A 16658-nucleotide genomic window follows, 5' to 3' on the forward strand; every position below is an offset into this window, starting at 1 on the left:
AAAATTCATATGGCACATATTCAAGTATCTCTGACTTTTGAAAGCATCTGTGTATAGAAAGATAAAACAATAAAAGGCTCAAAACATTTCATGGAGGTATGAGGTCTCCGAACTCTTGTTCAGATTGTATCTGTATCTGTATCTGTATAGCCGGTATAACCGCCCTTCGGCGTAATACACCAGCTTCGCAGGCACGTGGTGCGACAGCAGCTGGTTATATTACACTGAACGGTCTGTCACACCTAACTTTTGTACATCTGACTGCAATCGTTTAGTGAAGGTGTTCCTACAGCATGTGACACTAGCACCCCTGTCATAGTTGTTTGTGTAGAACCTGGCAGCTTGGTTCTGCACCCTCTCCAGTTTATCCTTGTCTTTATTTGTGTATGGATCCCATACTGTTGCAGCATATTCAAGGTTTGGTCTTACTAGAGACGTGTATGCAAGTGCTTTTACCTTTGCTGGGCATGCCCACAAGTTACGGTTTGATCACTCCCAACTTCTGCTTAGCCTTAGTTGTTACTTTGTTGATATGGGTACCCCACTTTAATCCAGTTGTTAATGTAACGCCTAGGTATGGGTGGCTTTTTGTTGTTGCTAGAGCCTGTCCACAGAACTGGTACGTGGTTACAACTGGGGTCCGTTTGTTTGTTATGTGCATGATGTAACATTTTTCCGGATTAAACTGCATAAGCCATTTGCTTTGCCATTCCTCGAGGGCGTTCAGATCTGCTTGCAGGAGTTGTGAGTCATTCTGTGTAGATAACTCTGTATATAACAGGCAGTCGTCGACAAATAACCTCACATTTGAATCAAGCTGGTCTTGCAAGTCATTTATGTACAAGAGGAAGAGTAATGGTCCAAAATAGTTCCTTGAGGGACGCCTGACGCAACTCTAACTGGAGCTGAGGCCTTCCCTTCTACCACAACCGTCTGTTCCCTATCGGTCAAGAAAGCCTTTAACCAACTTAGTGCAGTGCCTTGAATTCCATAGTACTCATGTTATGAGCTGAGTCTACTATGTGGGACTTTATCGAAGGCTTTATTAAAATCAAATATTGCTAGATCCACCTGTTTTTTTACTGTTCAGTGCACCCGCTATGTCGTGAACTGTTAATATAAGCTGTGTTTCTGTGGATCGCTTTGCTCTGGATCCATGTTGATAGTCCGTCAAAATGTTGTAACTTTTTAAGTGCTTCATGACATGGCTGTGAATAATGTGTTCGAGTAGTTTGCAGGATATACCGTGAGGTCAATGAAACAGGTCTGTAGTTGCTGGGGATCGCTCTATCCCCCTTTTTAAAAAAATGGTACATATATTTGCTTCCCTCCAACCTTTGTGTCAGATTGTACTGACCAATAGTGCTAACTTATCTGGTGTGTTACAAAACACTGTCTCATGCCCGTAGCCAGGGGGGGGGTCAGAAGAACCCCCCTCCCCACAGGCTTGAAGGTCCACTTTCACAGTCTTGAAGGTCCACTTTCACAGGCTTGAAGGTCCACTTTTTAAGATTTTTTTTCAAGCGGACTTATTTGTACATGTATCACCAGCAAGCTAGGTCACAGAGGCTGGAATCCTAGAAAAAAACTGCTCACTTTGTCTCTGATTTTTCCTCTGAAACCCTTTCAAAATCACAGGAAATGGCCTTTCAGAAGGTTCAATTTTTTTAAATTTTGCACCTCGAAGGTCACTTTTTTACGTCCAATGTTTGTTTGTTTTCAAGATGGACTTATTTGTATCACCAGCGGACCCCGGACCCCATTAGGAAGCTCGCGCCTATGGCGCTCGCTGGTCCCTCAAACATTAAAAAGACCTGCCCCCCCCCCCCCCCCCCCCCAATCAAAATCCTGGCTACGGGCATGCTGTCTGATATGCTGTTTATCATTGTGGCAGAGAAATGACCTGACCTATGACCTGTGACACTGCGAGGAGCTGAAATGGTCGGCCGTTTCCCACAGGTGTCTTCTGACGAAAACTCCTCGGGCGACGAGTGGTTGAGGGTCACAGGGGACGTCGCAGATGAGCGTCCTCACGTGCCCCCGACGTCTTACCAGCGGCCCGCGAGGCGTAGGAGCCGCTTCAGACAGAAGAGGAGATTTCTCCGCTTGTGGAGAGGTGGAAACGTGTCAAGATATGTCAAAGTAAGGAATACGTAACCTTCAAAAATTTATATCATTATCAGTAAGGACTATCTTGAAAAAAATGTATTACCTTAGAACTGTCATAGAGTGGACTTATTTTTTCTGATAATCCAAGCGACATCAGTGTGGCGGGGTTCGCGGAAAAAGCTGGCCCTGTCTACCTGGCCTGTCTACCCTGGCTATCTACCTTTTCGCGGCCCCAAGGGTATGCATGGGGGTTTGGCCTTTAATGGCATTTCTTGGAAGACGAAAAACTGGGTCAATGCATGTGAGCTGGATGGAAGACAACGCCTATTGGTGATGGGATGGGGGTGGGTGGGGTGAAGCTGTAAGCAATTCCACCAAGACTGGAAAAAAGTTCCATGAAGATGCCATGTATACAATAAAATGTACCTGAAATGTTAAACAAAATTAAAGTGGAAGGTAATACAAGGAAACAAAGAAACTGGTAGGATGAGCAAGACAACAATAGGACCTTTGTCACAACAAGGAGGTTATAGATATAACCTCCTTGGTCACAACAGCTAAATTCACAACAGATGACGCTCCTGGGGGTTCCTGTAGTTGATACTGACCAAATAGCAAAGGATGATAAAAGAAGTTTCCATATATCCAAGCAGATGTATGGTGCTGGCTTGTTTAACTTTAAACGCTTAGTTTTATGAGGTTTTCTTTTTTCAACCTTTAGCAGCTGCTGTTATGGCAAACAAAGGTCCTATCGTTGCCTGGCCCATCCTATCAGTTTTCTTTGTTTATCCTGTACCCTATCACACCCCTTCTATCTAGTTTAACAATCCTGGTACATTTTATTGAATACTTAGATGTTTGTTTATAGATAATAGATTTTCTTCCAGTGTTGGTGGAGTAGTTGCTCATAGCTGCCTGTTTCCCCCAACAGCACAATTAGCTTTTTGTTGTCTTCCACCCAGCCACTGACCCAGTTTTTCCTCAAGAAAATTCAATCAGAAAAACTGATGCAAAACCCCCATGCATGCCCTTGGGGCCCAAAAAGGGTGTTTTTTGGTAGACAGCCAGGGTAGACAGGCCAGGTAGACAGGGACAGCTTTTTCCGCAAACCCCAGTGTGGCGCTATGCTTAGAGCGTTGGACCAAACCAGCTAGGGTTTGATACACACCATGCCTCGACATTGTGCCCTTAGAAGTTAAAGATACTTTATACGACCTTCCCTGGCAGTGGGGTGACGCCCCACGAGCCTCTAAAGTGTGCCAAGAAACACACAACAGATTTGGTTGTCGATGGGCCAGCATCTGCACATTTTTAGAACCGTACAATCTTTTAAAGTTTTTTTTTTAAATTGTAGAACCTGATTATAATTGCCACATTCCCCCTCCGTAGTGCTGTGTCAGTGAGAGCGAGGACAGCGAGGTCGATGACCTTCAGTTGGAGCTGGCAGACTTCCTGGCGGAACAGGGCAACCAGGGGTCAACGACCTCGCTACAGGTCCAACTGCCCCAGGGGTCATACATGGAGGGGGTTCTACCACTGCGATACGGGGACGAGGTATGTCGTTACCTTTGCTGAGAGGGTTAATGTTTTGCACAGCGTTTGCGTGTGTCCTCCCCTCTGTCTGTCAACACGATGAATCAAGAATGGCTAGAAGGGTTGTCTTGATACTTGGCATGTGGGTAGGTCTTCTTGAGACCTCGAAATGGTTAGATTTTGGGCCCCCTAGCAACTCTCTATGGTACTGCAGTATTGTATCAAGATCTAGATATAATCAAATCAGGATTTCCCCAGCCTAAAACTTCTTGTTTGTCATCTCACATCTTATTTGTTTCTTTGTTTGTTTGTTTGTTGCAGAGTCGGCCATATTTGCTTCTAGACAAGGTCAAATGCCCCTCCATGGAGGTCATCGGCCAGCACCTCCATCGAACATGGCGGATCGAGAGGCCAAAGGTCATCGTGTCGCTCTACTGCGAACCCGAGCACTTTAGCCTCTGGAAACGCCGGAAGATCTACGACGCCCTTCAGACTGGGCTGATCAAGGTCAGATTCACATCTTTTTTTTCAGCAAAGAATCTAACAAGGAAACCTTTGGTGATCAGTTACAGAATTCAAAGTTTTTAAATCAGGATCAACACAGTCTACACAAGCTCCGCTGCTCTTGGCAAGGAGCGGAGCTTGGGTAGCGAACGGAAGCTAAGAAGGCTGGACTCCAGGCTAGGTCTCAGGGGTAGAGCTAACAATGTAACACCATGTCATTATGCGCAGAGGAGCAAAACCATGAATTTTTTTTTTTTTTTTGCTGTAACTGTTTTACTTTTGGATATTTTAGATGTGCAAGCCGGTATAAATGAATGATGTACCCAAGTGTTTAAATAGGTACCTTACATGTTTTAATGTATTTTGGTAGATAATTAAAGGAAAGCTTTACAAAACATTGAAAATCCTACTATGCTATGCTTAGTATATTTTAAAGTCAAATTCTTACTTCAAGTTGATTCACATAAGTCCGTCATAGTTTTGGGATTTTCCACCGTTTGCAACTTATGCCGTGCTGACGCCTTCTCACCTGATAATTATGGTACACTGAAGACCTACTTCATATAATTCAATCATCAGTCGAAAAATCTAGAACACTGACGTCATACAATTCAATTATCAGGTGAGAAGGCGTCAGCACGGCATAAGTTGCAAACGGTGTAAAATCCAAGAAATATGACGGTCTTATGTGAAACAAGAACCTGACTTTGGGATATATTGAACATAGCATAGAAGGATTTCTTGTGTAGCTTTCCTTTAAGATTGACAACAGAATTCTCCAACCCCCCCCCCGCCAACCCCCCCCCCCCCCCCCCCCACACCAGCTTGCCTCCACCACCAACATGTGGCTCATCACCAACGGCGCGAACCTCGGGGTGGGGAAGCTGGTCGGGGACGCCATGAAGCGCGAGAAAGCGCGGCGGGAGTATCTCGTGTTGAAGGAGGAAGACGACCAACCAACACTGCGGGCCGTCGGGATCCTTCCGTTCTGCGCTGTCGCACACATGATGCCAAGATGGGTGAGGAAATGTCTTTGAGTGAATGTATCTTAAAGCTGACAATACGATATATGAATTTTACGACTTATTGTTTATTATTGTGTTGATATAGTTCATGTAAAGTTTCTTTGTACTCTTTACCCGTGACCCCTCCCTCTCTACTTCGTCCTTGTTGAAAAGCGGCCTGTGTGGCTGAACAAGCATTTCGAAGGAAAATAAAGGCCTGGGCTTTTCTTTCCTTGACTTGACAGCGGCCAGCGAGGATGTAAAAAGGCCGATTGATTGACTGATTGTTTATTGATTGATTGATTGATTGAGGTTTCTACGGGGATATAGTGTGGGATAAGTTGAGAGGGAGCTGCATATGTGCTAGTAAGTCTTGGAATGGTTATTGATTGTTTTTTTATCAAAAAACACAAAAAAAACAATCGATGGTTATTGATTGTTAACCAATTGATTGATTGATCTGTACAGGGCATAGTCTGAAAGAAGGAAATACAGCTGAATGTGTTATTTTAGATGAAGTTGATTGATTGATTGATTGATTGATTGATTGATTGATAATATCCCCACAGCGCATCGTCCAGGAGGAGTTGGGAGACCAGTGGGAGCTGAACCCGGACCATACGCACTTTATCGTGGTGGACGACGGCTCCAACGACAACTGGAACGCGGAACACGAACTACGCCTCCAGCTGCAGCACCACTACAGATCTCCCCGTCAGGTCCACAATGGTACGTCCCACTCGATCCAGTTTACCCAACCCTAAAACTAACCCTGGCTCTACAAGTAACTCTAACCCTAACACTAACCCTGGCCCTAACCCTAACCCTAAAACTAACCCTGGCCCTACAAGTAACTCTAACCCTAACACTAACCCTGGCCCTAACCCTAACCCTAAAACTAACCCTGGCCCTACATGTAACTCTGGCCCAAACCCTAAAACCCTGGCCCTAACCCTAACCCTGAAACTAACCCTGGCCCTACATGTAACTCTAACCCAAACCCTTAAACCCTGGCCCTAACTCTAACCCTAATACTAACCCTGGCCCTACATGTAACTCTAACCCAAACCCTAAAACCCTGGCCCTAACTCTAACCCTAATACTAACCCTGGCCCTACATGTAACTCTAACCCAAACCCTAAAACCCTGGCCCAAACACTAACCCTAATACTAACCCTGGCCCTACATGTAACTCTAACCCAAACCCTAAAACCCTGGCCCTAACTCTAACCCTCCATCTACAGGACCACTACAGATCCCCCCCCGGCAGCTCTACAATGGTACATCCTGTCTTTTTGCTTTGTTTATTTATTTTTCCAGGAAGTACGTATATCACCTGATAGAGTTTTTCAAAGATTCCTGGGGGGATAATCCTGACACATTACTGAGTCTCATAAATGAATGTCTTGATTTCATTGAATGAAAGATAGACTCTATCTAGATCTAGAGCCAGTTTACCTGTATCTAAGCTGTATATGAATATTTTCAATGTTTACCTTTCCCAAAAAGGTTATGTTTTTTAAGAATAATATTTGGTTTTATCTTCTATGTGCAGTTCTTCCCGGCACCACCTCCAGAAAGAAGGCGAACCCCGTGGTGTGTGTGTTGGTGCAGGGAGGCCCGGCCAGTATACAGTACGTACGGGGGTGTGTGCAGCAGGAGACGCCGGTACTACTGCTGAAAGGGAGCGGCAAGGCTGCAGATCTGTTGGCCTTCGCTTACGAGGAGATTAAAGAAAGGTGGGTACAGTGATTCTGGAGCACAGATTCAGGGGTTCAAATCCTGTCCAGGATACAATATGTAGGGGGGTGGGGGGGGGGGAGGTGGGGGGAATGCAGCAAGAGACGCCGGTACTATTGCTGAAGAGGAGCGGCATTAGGCTGCTGACCTGTTGGCATTCGCTTTCGAGGAGATTAAAGAAAGGTGGGTACAGTGGTTGTGATTCTGGACTAAAGTTAAGGATTTCGAATCCCGGCCATTATACAGTATGTACAAGGGGTGTGCGCAGCAGGAAATGCCTGTACTACTGCCAAAGGGGAGCAGCAAGGCTGCCGATCTGCTGGCCTCTGCATATGAGGAGATCAAGGAGAATGTGAGGTCAGTAGTTGTGCTTCAGTCTGGTAAGGGGTATGAGTCCCCTCCAGTATCTAGGATCTTGGAGTTTGAACTGGATGACAGTACCAGACTTGTACGTCTCCAGACGGGGAGCTGCAAGGCTGATGATCTTCATTCTTCATCGGGAATACCCCCAGATGACCCCGCGAGGGGCACAATAGAGGGGAGGAGGTCCCAGGCTAAGGCGGGCAGGCCTCCAGCCTGGCACGGTATGACTCAACGGTGGGAGCCATCACAACCGTGCCAGGCAGGGCATTCCACTTTTGGTCATTGCTTAGCATGATTAGGATATCAAAGAAAGGTGATTTGAATTGTAGTCCATAAAATCTTCTATACCCTGGTTCCTATCATTTCACAATGGACAAGTTGTAAATATTGTGAGCTCTTTTGTCAGATCTACATAGCTACGTATAAAGCCTGAAGAAGAAGTCAGAGGATTGGGTGAATAACCTCTGATGTGTATCATCAGGACTAGTACATATTGACATGGCATTGGCATGATGTGAAATTCTTGGCTGACAGTAAACATGCCAAACGCCAAGGCCCTGTCGCTCCAGTTCCTTACAAAGGAAAATGTACCTTAGCTGCATGTGTGTAATATTGACTTTTGGGTATATTCTGATATGATGTGAAATTCATGGCAAATATAGCAGACATGCCCAATGCCATGGCCCTGTTCTCACTGGTATTTGTTTGTACTTGAGCTACATTGTGTAAATTGACTTTTGGATCTATTTTAGCTGGCAAGATAACAGTTGGTCAGTTAGATTGACATCTTAGTCAAACTTTACACTCTGATCTGATATGAGGATCCTCTCAGGGTTTTTAAGCCTCCTTGCAAGATGTGTGACATAGTTTACATGGCTGAGAGTCCTTGTGTCACTAGAGGAGTTGAGAGAGCAATCTGATGACTTTTGTGAGGCCACACCAATTTGGCTGTGAGTGAGTGAGTGAGTGAGTGAGTGTGTGAGTGAGTGAGTGAGTGAGTGAGTGACTCAAATCTTCAAGACTGAGTCCCTGTGTCTTACCCCCAGATCTCCCAAGGAGGACTGGATGTAGTACTTAAGAGCTGAATGGTCTTCAAGACATTTTCCAAGTTGCGTCAGGAGGAAGTGAAGATCTTAAAGACATTTCTAAGACCTTTCTAAGACATTTCTCTTTGTCTTCTCCCCAGACCTCCCCAGGAAGACTGGATGCAGTACTTAAGAGCGGAGCGGTCCAGGAGGATCTTGAAGACATTTCCTAAGTTGTATCAGGAGAAAGAGAAGATCTTTGAGACATATCAAAGACATTTCTAACTTAAAGACTCTTTGCCTTTACCGTAGACCTCCCCAGGAAGACTGGATGCAGTACTTACGAGAAGAACTGTCTAGGAGGATCTTCAAGACGTTTCCCAAGTCGTCTCAGGAGGAGGTTCAGGAGCTGAAGGAGTCGATCATCGACTGTGTCAACGACGCCATCAAGGTCAGACTGACCTTCATCTGGTCAATTTAACTTTCCCAAGTTCAAGGGCAGATTAACTCTAATGTCAGGGCAGACTTTAATGACATTCACAAATGGCTGATGTAGCTGTGTGACTATGATGTAATTTACTGCAATGTTAAACACACCATGCAACGATATAGTTACTGTTATAAAACAACTAATTCATGTATTCTAAATGAATGTTCATTATCATCATGGATTGAGAGGCACGTGTATGTATCCCACCATGTAAGGGCGTGGTCACATATGGCGTGCGCTAGTCGTTCGATACTGATGCAGACAGAACCACCCTTGCCAAACTGTTGTCTAATGTAGCATAAATGCCACACTACGCGCTCCTTTGGACAGCCATAATTACCATGAAATTACCATGGCAGTGTGCACTAACCAGGCATTAGTGCTGCATATGTGTTTCTGGCATTAATGCTACATAAGACAACAGTTTGGCAAGGGCAGCCGTGAACAATAAGGATACAAAATGTAAAATGCACTCACTGCTTTTACTGTTGCTGTCAGTAGCAAGACAGCTGAACTTTTGCAGGTGACATGCATGGCTGCCCCGAAAAGTTAGTAACCGTACAACGTATGTGACCGTGCCCTATCACGACAGTGGTGTCCATTCATATTCATATTAGTTAACTTGTGTTGTCATGTGGAAACACACCACATATTTATCATAATTATTTTTTGTTGCCTTTCATGATGACACCTTTACTGACAGGAGGACCAGGTGTTCCTCAGCATCCTGGAAGTGCACAGTTTCCATGACGACCTGGAGAACCTGGATAAGTACATCCTGACGGCCATTTTAAAAGGTGAGAGGCGTATGCCATAGCGCGAGTAAATAATGAAAACCCATTGATTCCATACGCAGGTTGTAGTTGCAAAAGTAACAGAACAGGTAACCTCCATTAATATCAACCCGCTGGGTTACACAAATCTGTTTTGAGAGATCTCTAGTGCAGCACCTCCCAGGTATGCAAAGTTTAGATATACAGGAGTGCATTATACTGGGGGACGTTAAGTTGGAGATCTGTTTCGACATGTCTTTTCATGGTGGCGGAATTATGTACCCTGGTGGAATAATGTTAGTAGATGTTACATGCACGTTATTTCTCGAGGCTGTTTACATGTCACGTGGTGTAAACAAAGAAACAAATCTTTATTTGGTTTTCTGCCTTCAGCCCAGGCAGATGTGTCGGATGACAATGTGGTTCAGAGTGACCTTCAGTTGACCTTGCAGTGGAACAGACCTGACCTGGCGCTGTCCGAGATCTTCCAGTCTCCGTATTTCCCCGACAACATCAAGGTAAACTTACGTGGCATTGAGCAGGTATCATCATTAAGGATTTATCTCAATGGACTTGAACAGCAAATTTAAGTACATAATGACATGTGACAACCCATATGCATGGTATACATTGGGAAATATATCAAAGAATGTCTAGACGTAAGAAACTCCTCCAATGATTGTAAAATCCAATTGTCATCCCATATTACTACACCATATTGTATACGTTAGACTACTACACCATATTGTATAAGTTAGACTACTACATAATATTGTATTAAATAGATTGGTTAGCCTGTTAGAATATTATCTATGTACCAGTGAATGCCATACTTTGTACCTTGTACAATTGTTGTGCAATAAAGTTATTATTGACAGTTACGAGAACATTCGTCGAACAGTGACTTAGAAAATGGTAGCGAAAATACGCACCTCCAAATTTTCGACGACTCCTTGTCTTCTTGTTATTATTATTATCATCATCAGTAAGTACAATGTATTGTCGTTCTGTTAGGGTCAACACACTGTCAGGTAAAAACTCTGACTCAGTCTCCAGAATTCCCTGACAGCATCAAGGGAAACTTTGAATTCAATATATCACTCTGACACAAGCCAACACAACTCTCTCAACAACTATTACCAAAAGATAGAGAACTCCTCAGTACATTCTACCGGACTGAGTCTGCTGTATGCCAATACAATCTGTTGGAATTCCTGGTATGACCAGTCACTGTGGAAGAAAAATCTATCTGTTAGGTGTATCACTGGAGATGATATTACCATCATTAAGATTTGAGTGACTGTTACAGTCACCATAATTACTGTACTGACTAGACTTTCGTTTGATCAATAGATGCATATTGTTTCCCCAGATCCCTTCCCGTCTGTTTGAGAAGGCCCTGCTGAAGAAGGACCGTGAGGAGTTTGTGGAGCTGTTCTTGTCTCAGGGCTTCGACCCGGCAGACTTCCTGCCTAGGAGCAGGTACAGGAGACTGTTTGAGGTACGTAGTTACAATTGTGACTGTGTGTGTGTGTGTATGAATGCGTGTATGAATGTTTGTATGAATGTGTGTGTGTGTGTGTGTGTGTGTGCGTGTGTACGTGTGTGTAAGTGTGGCTGTTTCTGTCTCAGGGCTTCGACCCGGCAGACTTCCTGACTAGGAGCAGGTACAGGAGACTGTTTGAGGTATGTAGTTACAATTGTGACTGTGTGTGTGTGTGTGTGTGTGTGTGTGTGTGTGTGTGTGTGTAACTGTGTGTAACTGTACATGTTTTCAGTGATTAAATATGCTTTTCAACTTGTAGAGTCTGGCCATCTGGTTTACTTTGAAATAAAGTTTAAATTCTAAACTTTATTTGCTCTAAGACAAACAGTATGTAAGGCAGTGCATTACATGTAGGTGCAAATGATTGAGCCTCAGATTTTGCTTCTTTCACTGATGCAAACTTTTTATTTTTGACAGAAAGCAGATGACAGAGAGTTCATCAAGGGGGTGTTTGGAGCCATGGGGCACAATCTTCCTGTAAGTTACAGCGTTATTACAGTCAAATATAATTATAAAGAGTTAGTATTTGTTCTCTGATCAGCTAACTCTTATCTTTTGCACTGCATTCATCTCTCAGTAAGACATTCTGAAGCCACATAGTTCTTGTTTAGAACTTTTATTCAGCTAAACAGCTTTCATTATGGACTGGGTTTTGTGAATGCCATGCATACTGTAGGGCTTCTTGAAAACATGGCACTCATTACATGTTAGATACATGTATTTTATAGAAATCAATTCATAAACTTCAAATTCCTGGCATTCAAGTGGAAGCTTGATGAAATGGGTTGTGGATGGGAGGGGGCACAACCGACAGCATCAAGCAAATAAACTGTGGAGGACAAAAACAGCCCCCCATTAATAATAAATGAGAACTTAATGTTTATTGTAATTGACAAAAACCCACACATGCGTCTTGTTCGTGTCTTCAAGTTTATTCTTTAATAATTTGAGCTAAAACGATGTGCATTGTTATCAATGTCTCCGCAATCCGCCATGTTCATTGATCAGAATCATTTTTTTCAAAATCAATCTTTTTCAATCATCAGGATTTTGGAGTCCTCCCAGACAACTTCCTGGTGACCCTTAAGAAGGTGATCTGTCAGGTTGCGGAGGTGGACGTCTACTTCTTCAGCTACGAGGACCCGACTGAGGAGCGACCCAACTCTCAGAAGAAGAACCAGAAGAAAACTAAGGTTGGTGGAGGGAAATCATTTTAAACTGGGGGATCAAGTTGATTTTATTATGCATTCAAGAAATTGACCATAGGGCTACTTTTGTAAGTAGATTACATAAATCAAAAGAAACATTAATTTCCTGTCTTACGTTACGTTACATACGTTAATGGAGGTAATCCAGATAATAAGATATGCAAAACGTAGTTACTCATGTTGCTCATTTGTGTGCCCCTTATAACCTTTGTTTTTCAATGATCAGCATTATATCCTATATCCTTGGCAGTCTTGCAGTTACTATAATTTAATTTCATGATCTCTTTCATGACCTTGAAAAATTCTATGTCATTGTAAATGCCCCCCTCCCCCCTTAGGTGATGATGGACCTGTTGCTATGGGCGATCCTGGTAAACAAGCAGCGATTGGTTAGGATCATCTGGGAGCAGACGGAGGACCCCATCCCGCTGGCGCTCTACATCCGGCGCGTCTACATGTCGCTCACCAAGTATGTGGAGGATGCCACGCTACGGAGGGAGATGGAGACACTGGTTGTGTATGTACTTCTCTTTCTTATTCAACTCTCAGGACATAAACCACGTTATCTTTAGGTTAATGGTCCATGAACTTAACCCGCTGGGGCTGTACATCCGACGAGTGTACATGTCGCTCACCAAATACGTGGAGGATGCCACGCTACGGAGGGAGATGGAGACCCTGGTTGTGTATGTACTTCTCTTTCTTATGTAACTCTCATCAAGATTGAAATAGAGTAACTGTTGTCTTCTGTTACACCAGCTCAGGGGCGCACCCAGGGGAGCCACACGCTCAAATTTCTACCACTTAACGCCCGGACAGACTTTTACAAACATTCATTCTTCCCCCGCACCATCCCCGAGTGGAACGCCCTGCCTGGCGCGGTTGTTACGGCTCCCACAGTCATACCGCGCCAGGCTGGAGGCCTGGCCGCCTTAGCCTGGGACCTCCTCCCCCCACCTACTTTGCCCCTCGCGGGGTTATCTGGGGGACAAATAAGATGAAGTTGAAATGGTCCACCTGCTTTCACTCTGCTGGCGCTGAGAAATGGAGGCCCTGGTCATGTATGTACCTTTTTGTGCTCCAGTATTTTTTCTGTGATATGCAGCCTGCTGCAATAAATGCCATATTTACTTAACCGCAATATCAGTCAGATTCAAATTGACGTGGTGTGCCATAACATTTTTTAATTAATAACAGTTAATATTCCTAATTCATTTGTAAAATTCTTTCTGAATATCAACAGAGTGTATGAAGATCTTGCTGTTGGAGTATTGGACATTGGGTACAAAGAGTCGACCAAGAAAGCGACGGACATTTTAAACGAGATGATCCCAGACTGGAAGGTCAAGACGGCGATAGAAGTCGCCTATGACAGCAAGTGTAAGAAGTTCATCGCGCACCCGTGCTGTCGGAAGTGGGTGAAGAGAAAGTACATGGGAGGCATCGCGGTGAAGAAGACCATGGCAAACTTTCTGCCCAGTTGGCTCAAGGTTTGTTTATTTGTTTATTTATTTGTCTGTTCATTTGTCTGAAGTGGGTGAAGAGAAAGTACATGGGAGGGATTGCAGTGAAGAAGACCATATAAAATTTCCTGCCCGGCTGGCTCAAGGTTTGGTTGTTTGATTATTCATTTAATTTGAATTTTGCTTGGAGTCCTTAAACTCCAACTGGCTTAAAATGAGACTGCACTGGAGCCTTGGTGCTTGTTGTAGGCTATCAGCCCTCAGGCTATTTTGATGTTGGCGCTATGTATAGGCCTGAACTTTTGTGGGAGAAAGCCACACAAGCTTTTGTTTTGTTTGCTTAATGGAGACTCAAAATCTGACACAAGAGAGTAACCATGGCGAGATAAATGTGTGTTTTTTTTTCTTAACTGGTAACAGTATCATTACGTGCTGATAGCCTGGTACAGTGAATTTTCTAATCAGTCTAACAGTACTGGTCTACTGATTTTTTTCGGACCATTTTTTCTGGACCGCTCCAGCAAGAAATATCCGATTCGGTTTTGTACCGGGATCCCACCCCTACTTGTGATGTTTGTGTTCCAGATCCTGCTGAGTGCGTTCCTGATCTTCCCCATGTTCTTCTTCATCGACTTCCGATTCCTGCGGCCGGACCCAGACGACCAGAAGGCCAAGAGGAGGAGCCAACTTCTGAGGGGGAGCCAACAGAGCGGGATACAGAACAGTGTGAACCAGAACCCGGTAGGTTGTTTATTGTTTGTTGTTTATTGTTTATTCTTTAATTTGCACAATATAAAGCAGAGGGCCCAGAGAAGAAGGGAGCTTCTATGTGGCAGCCAGCAGAGCGGGATTCCGAACAGTGTGTAACAGACCCCGGTAAGTTGTTTCATTACCCTAGTGAAACTCCTGCTCACTGCTGCACTAATACTTAAAGTTTTTATGCGGCTTTAAAGACCATGCTTGTACTATAAAATCACCCAATAAATTCGGCTAACGTAAACTACCAGGGTCAGTCTGCTACTGACTGCCGTGGTGTTCACATGGGTGGAGGCCTGGCTAAGACAGTCACCACCACCCAAGATACTCTAAAAAAACTTTTGAAATTTAGAGATAACAGGTTAGGAATTGATGTATGATTATACATGAAGAAGTTATCTTTATGTAACCCAGAATATAAATGATAACACTTGCTAAAATACCATGCTCTGTTTGGTAGTGTAAGTAAAGACATTGGCTGGCAGTTCATGTGCAGTTCTGCCTTACAAGTTCCACAGAGCTCCAGTCTATATAACTGGCTTTAAGAATACCATGTAGGTACCACAGCTACAAGTCATACTTGTGGAGACACAACTATCAGACATTTGAATTCAACTGTGAGGAGGGCATTTCCAAGTTGCAATTATACAGTTAGACACTTTGAAACAACTTTGACAGGCTGATTTGAGAGTTTTTATTTGAACACAAGGTTGATTTTTTAAAAACTGAAAGTTGTTTTGACTATGTAACTTTGTTTACGTCATTCTGTGTCATTCTGTATGGTTTCATAATGTTACTTTGAAAACCAGTAGAAAAAAATATTTGAATCTTGTTCACCAGTATTATGCTAATCTTCTCCTGCCTTTGTTTCAAGCTGGAGTCAGTCTGGGATTTTTATGTGTTTATGTAGTTATGGGGCCAATCCACCTTTGAAACTGCAGCAAGGCCACAGTGGGAAGCACTTCCTAAATTAGTTTATTGGATCTGTCCCCAGGGTTCAGAAAAAGGATTTTTAAGACTGCATTGACACAGTGATTTTACACCAATTATGGCTATCCAAGTTTCCCTCCCTAAACGGTCAGCATCTGCCTACTGACTATCATTACCTACATGTGTGTGCTGATTATAATGTATTATATGTCCCTAGACATACCAGCACATGGAGCGACAGGTTGAGGAGGGTTGTGAGACGTCTTGTCGCTACTGTACCGGCTACCACTGCACCTGTACTCTCAACACCTGCCTACTGTATTATCACTATTATAAGTGTGTGTGCTGATTATAATGTATTATATGTCCCTAGACATACCAGCACATGGAGCGGCAGGTTGAGGAGGGTTGTGAGACGTCTTGTCGCTACTGTACCGGCTACCACTGCAGCTGTACCCTCAACAGCTGCCTGCTGAACTTCTTCCGCCGAGTCAAGGCCTTATGGACCGCTCCCATCACCAAGTACTGGGCTCATGTGGTACGATGATCGTTCACCATTCAAAACATTCTTTGTGTTAGGGAACACAAACGCCCTTTTATGATCTGTCATCATGGTATTCTCATCATAGCCCACTGGCTGATCCAAACATTGTCTATGCTTGACCGAGCAACTTCGTTGATTGTTTGGAAGGCTTTGGACATTTATTTTCACCTGTAATTGTCTCTGCTAAATGTCGTTCTTTAGACAGATGAGTCGAATGAAGTTCTCTGCTTTTGATAGATTAAGAGTAAAATGCAACAGTTACTGTAACTCACTCTTCACATTTTGCCATAAGCCATTGTGAGCTTTTTTCAGAAAATGTGAACTTAAGGTAGAAAATGAATTGTTAATGTCACAGTGATAGTTGTTAAAAGGATCGCATCGTAAAACAAATACCAGAAAGAAGAAGAAGAGTGCTTATTTTTCTCTCACTTTTTCCCCCAGCTGTGCTACATGATATTCCTGTTCCTGCTGTCCCTGTCTGGGCTGCTGCCCGGCTGTGGGAACATCCTGCTGGACCTGGTCATCAGTCTGTGGATGACGACATCCATCGTTGAGCTGATACGCACAATTTACAGGGACACTGAGGTGAGGTGGTTCTCCTGATATCCTGTAGCCTACTGTAGACACTTTGCAATACATCATAAAGGTACCTTATGATATTTGGATAATT

The 16658-nt window shown here is 43.7% G+C and overlaps 1 protein-coding gene across 1 annotated transcript; it reads left to right on the forward strand.

Annotated features, from left to right (window-relative positions):
• The first annotated feature begins 1899 nt into the window (after positions 1-1899).
• Positions 1900-16587, forward strand: LOC136442695 (transient receptor potential cation channel subfamily M member-like 2). The gene is made up of 20 exons (XM_066439638.1): positions 1900-2142; positions 3499-3663; positions 3964-4149; positions 4971-5165; positions 5720-5879; positions 6706-6889; positions 8440-8514; positions 8591-8729; positions 9472-9565; positions 9935-10059; positions 10914-11042; positions 11174-11227; positions 11505-11564; positions 12134-12280; positions 12634-12812; positions 12868-12981; positions 13539-13785; positions 14344-14499; positions 15662-15982; positions 16430-16587. Exons 1-19 carry the CDS (start codon positions 1939-1941, stop codon positions 15791-15793), a joined length of 2745 nt encoding a protein of 914 aa, XP_066295735.1. The 5' UTR covers positions 1900-1938; the 3' UTR covers positions 15794-15982; positions 16430-16587.
• Positions 16588-16658: the final 71 nt, after the last annotated feature.

Source organism: Branchiostoma lanceolatum, chromosome 9, assembly GCF_035083965.1.
Source record: "Branchiostoma lanceolatum isolate klBraLanc5 chromosome 9, klBraLanc5.hap2, whole genome shotgun sequence".
Lineage (NCBI taxonomy): Eukaryota > Metazoa > Chordata > Leptocardii > Amphioxiformes > Branchiostomatidae > Branchiostoma > Branchiostoma lanceolatum.